Source organism: Henckelia pumila, chromosome 1, assembly GCF_033568475.1.
Source record: "Henckelia pumila isolate YLH828 chromosome 1, ASM3356847v2, whole genome shotgun sequence".
Classification (NCBI taxonomy): domain Eukaryota; kingdom Viridiplantae; phylum Streptophyta; class Magnoliopsida; order Lamiales; family Gesneriaceae; genus Henckelia; species Henckelia pumila.
Genome location: NC_133120.1, coordinates 88,454,637 through 88,461,978, shown reverse-complemented (window position 1 = coordinate 88,461,978; position 7,342 = coordinate 88,454,637). Strand labels below are relative to the sequence as shown.

At 31.7% G+C, this 7,342-nt stretch overlaps 1 protein-coding gene across 1 annotated transcript; it reads left to right on the top strand.

Annotated features, from left to right (window-relative positions):
• Positions 1-5,946: 5,946 nt before the first annotated feature.
• Positions 5,947-7,059, top strand: LOC140867644 (cyclin-dependent kinase G-1-like). Its single transcript, XM_073272700.1, has one exon. The coding sequence runs from the start codon at positions 5,947-5,949 to the stop codon at positions 7,057-7,059; it is 1,113 nt and encodes a 370-aa protein (XP_073128801.1).
• Positions 7,060-7,342: the final 283 nt, after the last annotated feature.

Sequence of the window (7,342 nt, the reverse complement as noted above, 5' to 3'; positions counted from 1 at the left end):
TGTTCCAAATATCCCAGATGAATATTTGAACTACACCTCCTATGCTTCTATCATAGGAACTTGGCATACCGCCTCTGAGACCCCAAGTGCTGATGAACATATCTTGTTTATGTGGGTGCTAGTTTGTAAATTTTTGTTTTGTCCTGCTTCTGGTCGACCATCCGCAGAGTACTTCTCCATTGCACGTCTTTTGAGTATTGGGAACCTTGTCAATTTAGGGGTCATGTTCTTAGGAGCTGTCTACAGAGGATTGAGTAAAAGTGTACTCGATACTCCCCTCCGCAAACTTCAAGGTGTTTGCTGGTTCTTGCAGTTGTGGATCATTTCCTATTTCCCAGACATTAGGAACCTTCCGTTTACTAGCATTAATCCTTCTGACAGTAATGCTCTGTCCTACTGCATCACCACAGTTTCTAAGGATTTCTTAATGACTTTTTTCAATACTCTTGGAGAGGGGCGTGTTTACTATTTGCCAGTGTTTCTCAACACAACAAATTATCCTTGGATCTTGCGTTTCATGTCTCACCAAAGCAGGTTTTTTCCACAAGTTGTTGATGACCTACGAATTGGTTGTCTTCATTTAAAATTTTTTATCAGCAGTGGTACCTTTGCCAATGATAATGTCATTCTCCCTTTTTAAATATACAATCCTTTGATCGTGGCCCGGCAATTTGGCTTTCCTCCTACTGTACCCGAAAACCACTTTTTCTTCCCTCAACAGTTGCCTGAGAACATTTGGGATGAGCTAGTTGATCGTCATTTTTCTTTACCAACGGCGAAATTAAACCTAGTATGGGGATCCTTCTTTCAAGCTCCAATTCAGGAAGTGACTCGGGAAAGCATTGTTCCTTTTATGTCATGGTGGACTCCCAAATACCAAGCTCTTACCGCTGCTTTGACAGTTCCTCCTGGTAATTGTACAATCTCTAAACGACGTTTAAAATTAACTGTCTTACTTATTATTACTTTCCTTCCTTTAGCAGTTCAAACCTCTATCAAAAAATTGAAAACCATGGGTAGTGGAGTGCCAAAAGAACATTCCCCTGTCAAAATAAGAAAAAGTACCCGTGTATCACGAAGATTGGCCATGCAACCTTCACGTAGTTCCAAGGTTCCTGTTGATTCAGAAGAAGATGACGCCATATCTGTTTCCTCGATTCCCTTCAACGTTGATGCCCCTGGATCAACTATTGAGGTAACTCAATGAGTTCCATGCCATTGAAAGATGCAGTGCCTCTCTTCAAGCACCCAACACCTGCTGATGTTACTGAGAACATCATTGCGGCGCAAATCATCACTGGCATATCTTCAAAAGCTCCTCTTCCCAAACAAAGTATTCTCATTCATGCTCCCCATGTTGCACAAGTTTCCAACATAGCCACCGCCTCAACTGTTGTCGAGGTAACACTTTGTTTACAACTATGTTCTTGTACCTATTCTTATTATTCCAATACCTCTTGGTAATTTTTGCAGGATTATTCTTCTCGACGGATTCAAATGTGCACTCTTCCTTCAGTCACGATGGACTTAGATTTCAGTTTTTTGCAAGACGTCAAAAGTGAACCCATTCCAGACGTTCTACCCCATCCCAGCACAGAGTCCGTTAATCAAGCTATGACCACCATCAAGTCTTTAATCACTCAGGATTTACTCACATTAACAGAGCAGCAATATCAAGAACTTCTAACAATTTTTCACTTGCTTCAGAGTTCCCAAGGGTTTACTGAATCCCCACTAGGTATGGCTTCTCATTCTCTACCTTCTATCCTTTAACGGGCCCGGGATGCGGTGAACAAACATACCGAGTTCTCGGTCAAAATAGAGACTTTCAAGGCCTCTAAAGAAACTTGGGATAATCTCAAGAGAGTGAGAGAAAGTAATGTCAACAAACTGATTGAAGTGGGTCAAACTTTTGACAATGTGGAAGAAAAAATATCGAATTTGAAGAGAGAATTGGATACTTGTGAAGCCAATAGAGTGCAACTACTTGAGGAAGGCGAATCTCTCAAAGCACAAATACTGTCGGCTGACCAAGAGATTGGCAACACTGGGATTCAATTGGTGAATCAAAAATCTGAGTATCAAGGATGGAACACCATTCTGAATGAATCCATGTCCATACAGCTAGAATGTAAGCAGAAATGGGAAGAATTGGCAGCCGCACTAGGTTAATTTCACTGTTTCATGGAGAAAACAATATTTTTTTTTGTTGCTAAAATATTTTCAAACGCCTGCTTTTAATGCATGTTATACTTAATATAATACTTTTGTCTGTACATACGCGTTACGTGCTTGTACAGTCTTTTTTAAATTGTTTTTATATTTATGTTAAAAATAGCGATAATTTTATAATTATCAAAAGTATTGCAATTAAAATTAGATGCGTCAAATAATAAATATATAAGCAAATGAGGGTGATTGTGCAATTAAGATGAAATCTATATCAACCTACTATTTTATCTTTATTCATCCATCTTTAATATAATAGTATAGATTATGTTTCGTCTTTAAGGTTATATATATTTTTTATTCGACTCAAATATATATAATTTAGTATCTATATTTAATATTTTATTTTATGTTTTCTAACAATCTTTATTATTCATTAAACGAATGAGTTACTTTCAACGACCTTTTATATAATATTCAAAAACTTAATAAATACAAATAAAATTGAGAATTTTTGTGAAATTTATTTTTTTGATATTTTTTTTAATGTGAAAACACATGTAAGCATAATAAATGAGTTACTTTAATAATAAACAAATATTATTTGTTTTCCACTTATATATCAACTACGAATTACAAAATTTTATAGTTTAATTTTGCATTTCCTATAAAAGATAATCAACTGATATGTCTCTTGTGAAATTGTCTAACAAATATTTATTAGTGAGATGAGTTGATCCATATACATACTGAAAATAATATTTTTGACATAATAAATAATAATTTTCATGGACAGAGTCGAATAAGATATTTTTCTCACAAAATTAACCACTGAGACAGTCTCATGTTAGTTTTTGTGAGAATCTAACAAAATGCGATGGAATACTAATTAAGGTTAGAAAATCCTCGTTCAATTTAATTTATTTATTTTTAACGTTTTCAATGTCGAGTTACATAAATTTAAGGGAGAAAAACCTAACACAAAAACTTATGTGACATGGTCGCACGAATCAATTTTGTGATACAGATGACCTATTTAGTTTATCCATGAAAAAATATTACTTTTTATGTCAAAAATATTATTTTTTATTGTAAATATGAGTAACATTCACACGTCTCACAGATAATGATCTGTGAGACCATCTCACAACAAAAAACCTACTCAAAACCTAATCATACAAAAAATGAAAAGGAAAAACACCTAATTAAATAAATTCAGTAAAAATAAAATACATGATTTTTTTAAAAAATATAAAATCCAAGTTTATTATTTTTGTGTATCGAAATTCCAAATGTACTACGATAAAAAAAATAAATTCCAAATGTACTAAAAATGTGGCAGTCAACTATACGATATGCAAAATATATATTATAAAAAAAAATTATTCGGTGTATTGTACAAGCTACTAAATAATCATTTTTTTAAAGAAAAGTTACTTAATAAATTTTAAAGTTATTATTTTTTTATAAAAATGAATTATCTGATATACAATTATCACAATTCGAATAAATTTTATAGGTACACGTGTAAACTGTATAGATACTATCATACTAGTTGTTGTGCACACGTAATGCATGCGTGTAGAATTCAAAGAAAACAAAGTTTTTGCAGTGCAATATTTGCAAAATCATGAGAGAAACAATTATAATATTTGTGAAATCAGTACAAATGAAAAAAAGAGTAAAAAAAATGAAAGAGAATGGAAGTTGGGAGAATTTTGTGGGAGAGAAAGGTGCATTATGGTTACAAGAGTGAAAGAAGTGTGGAAAGGTCTTTATGACATTTTGTTCCTAAAAGAGTGAATATCATGATAGTATATTTGAGACATTTATATAAAATTATATTGATGTAATTAGGTCGCAGACCAAATAAGTTAGTAAGAGGTCCTCTTGCTTTACAATAGTATTGATATAGATGTATAATTTTTTTTAAAAAAAAAAAAATAAGTTGATTAAAAAAAAGAGCTTCCATCAAAGTAATTTGATTAAAACTTTTGAAATGTGTATCATTATTAGTAATCAAATTTATTGATCAACCGCATATTTTTGAAAAGTAAATTTTTTGTAAAATTTATTATTATATTAATTACAATTATAAATATAAATTTATATTTACTAATTACTATACTATAAAAAGAATATTATATATCATTATACGAAAAAATATTCAACGTAAAATTTATAGATTATAAATGAAAGACACACATATATAATTTTAAATTTGATTAATATAAAGAATAATATTATAGCATAGATAAACAGAAAAATATATATCTTTTATTATATATTTTTAATATATATTATTTTTTAATATATAATTTATCAATTGTTATATATATGTGTGTATGTGCATGTTTGTATTAATTAATATTTACAATATTTCGTACAATGAGTACGATCTCTTTTTGTAATATAAAATTTAAATAAATATAAATTTATGTTTATAATTGTATTAATAATAAAAATTTAAAAATAAATTGTGTATCTATTTTAATTTAACAAAAATATTAGAGTTTAAAATAATGTAGGTGGAGGGTAAAATTGACTTTATAAGTTGATTATGTACCAATTAAACCATTTTCAATAGTTCATGTACCAATTTGACATTTTACTAATAGTTCGTGTATCAAAATGAATTTTACTCTAAAAATTATATGTAGTGAACATCACAAGTTTTTATGCATGTTATACTTAATATAATACTTGTGCTTGGAAGTATGAGTTACGTACGTGTACAGTTTTTTTAAAATTGTTTTTTGTTAAAATAGCGATAATTTCATAATTATCAAAAGTATTGCAATTAAAATTATGCGTAGAATGATAAATATCTAAGCAAATGAGGGTGATCGTGCAATTAAGATGAAATCTATATCAACGGATCAACCTACTATTTTATCTTTATTCATTCATATTTAATATAAGTATAGATAGTATAGATTATGTCTCGTCTTAAGGTTATATATATTTTTTATTCGACTCAAATATATATAATTTAGTATCTATATTTAATATTTTATTTTATGTTTTCTAACAATCTTTATTCATTAAATGAATGAGTTACTTTCAACGACCTTTTATAGAATATTCAAAAACTTATTAAATAAAAATAAAAATGAGAATTTTCGTGAAATTTAATTTTTTTCAGTATTTTTTTAATGTGAAAACACACACGTAATGTGTGTAGAATTCAAAGAAAACAAAATTTTTGCAGTGTAATATTTGCAAAATCACGAGAGAGACTAGACAATTATAATATTTGTGAAATCAGTACAAATGAAAAAGAGTAAAAAAAACAATTTTTTTTTTTAAAAAAACAATTAATTTTATTGCTTTAGATGTGTTTGAATAGGTTTATTTTATATTGGTTTTAAAAGCATTTATTAGTTAAAACAAGTGTTTTTCTAAAAGTTATATTTATACCTTTTCAATTATTATTCTAATAACTAAAAAAAAAAACATTTTTTAATCTGTTTATCCAAATACAAAATTATTTTCTTAAAAAAATGTCAGTTTAATTTAAAAGCCAACTTTTGAAGATAAAATGATTTTATATCTAAACTTGCTCTGGTTAACAAGGAAACGATATATCAAAACCATCAAGATATTTAAAATACACATACAAATAAATATCTTTTACACGATGGATTCTAGATATGGTTTCCAAAAATATAATCGGAGTATATAATAATAATAAAAATATTTGAATTAATTGACATACAAGTCACAAGTTCATTATATATCCTCGAACGCGAAACCAAACCAAAAAAAAAAATTGTGATGGCAAACAAACATCCTTGTCATTTGGATCGTCGATCCAAGAAGGGCTGCGGCGGAGGCGTTTCTCGGAGGCAGAAATTTGCTAGAAGAAGCAAGGGAGGACAGATTGGGATCGTGATCAAGAAAAGGGTAGAAATTGTTAATCTGAGTTCTGGAGAATCGAAAACACCCCCAAGCGTTTTGTCGAAGAACACATTAGGCTTAGATTCAGTCGGATACGGAAGCGTGGATGAATACCAACTCTTGTCCGAAATCAGCCACGGCTCGTACGGAGTGGTTTACAAAGCCATGGAGAAGAAGACCGGCCAAGTGGTGGCCATCAAGGAAGAATTTGACGGCTTCTGCGAATCCACTTCCAGAGAAATAGACATACTCAAATCAGTCACCCGCCACCCATCGTTCGTGGGATTCAAGCGAGTCGTCGTGGACCAGTACGACGGCGTTTACGTGGTCATGGAGTATATGGAGAACGACCTCGGAAGGGCAATGAAAAATACAACTCCTCCTTTCGACGGGACTACTCGAGCACAAGCTCTCATCAAACAGTTGTTGGAGGGTGTCCGCTTCCTCCACGAAAACAGGATAATGCACAGGGACTTGAAGCCTTCCAACATCCTTCTCAACCACAAGGGAGAAGCCAAGATCTGCGATTTCGGGTTGTCGCGGCGATACGAAAGAGAAAGAGCATTCGGCTCCTACTCTCCTCATGTGGTGACTTTATGGTACAGGGCACCCGAGCTGCTTCTCGGGGCGAAGACATATTCGTGCGCCGTGGATATGTGGGCAGTGGGTTGCATCATGGCTGAAGTGCTGTTGCTTGGAGAAGTGATTTTCAGAGGGAATTCGGAGATGGATCAGATTAAGAAGGTGTACGAGATACTTGGGACCCCGGATGATATCAGGTTGCCGGGATTTTCGAGCCTTCCCGGGAGCATGTTCAAGTTTGAAGAACAAGTACAGCCATTGAATCTACTGAGCAGGAAGTTCGGGCCGATTCTTTCGCAAGTGGGGATTGATCTGTTGAGCAAGCTCTTGCTTTACAATCCGGAAGAGAGGATTACAGCCAAGGATGCTCTCAATCACGATTGGTTTCGGGAAATCATCATCGATTAATTATGTATAATTTTTAGTTTAGTTTGATTTGGAGGTTCATGGATCGATCCACGTCTGTAAACATAACATTTGATGATCCATCTTTTAGCTATGATGAAAACATTAATTGTTAATATATATATATATAATTCATTCATTGTGTATATATATATATATAGTAAAATTGTAAAAGTACTTTATGTTCTAATTCATCTTAATTAAGTTTTCTAAATCAGGTGTTATATATATATATATTGACGAATACTCCAAACCATTGATATTGATTGGAATATATATAATTAAA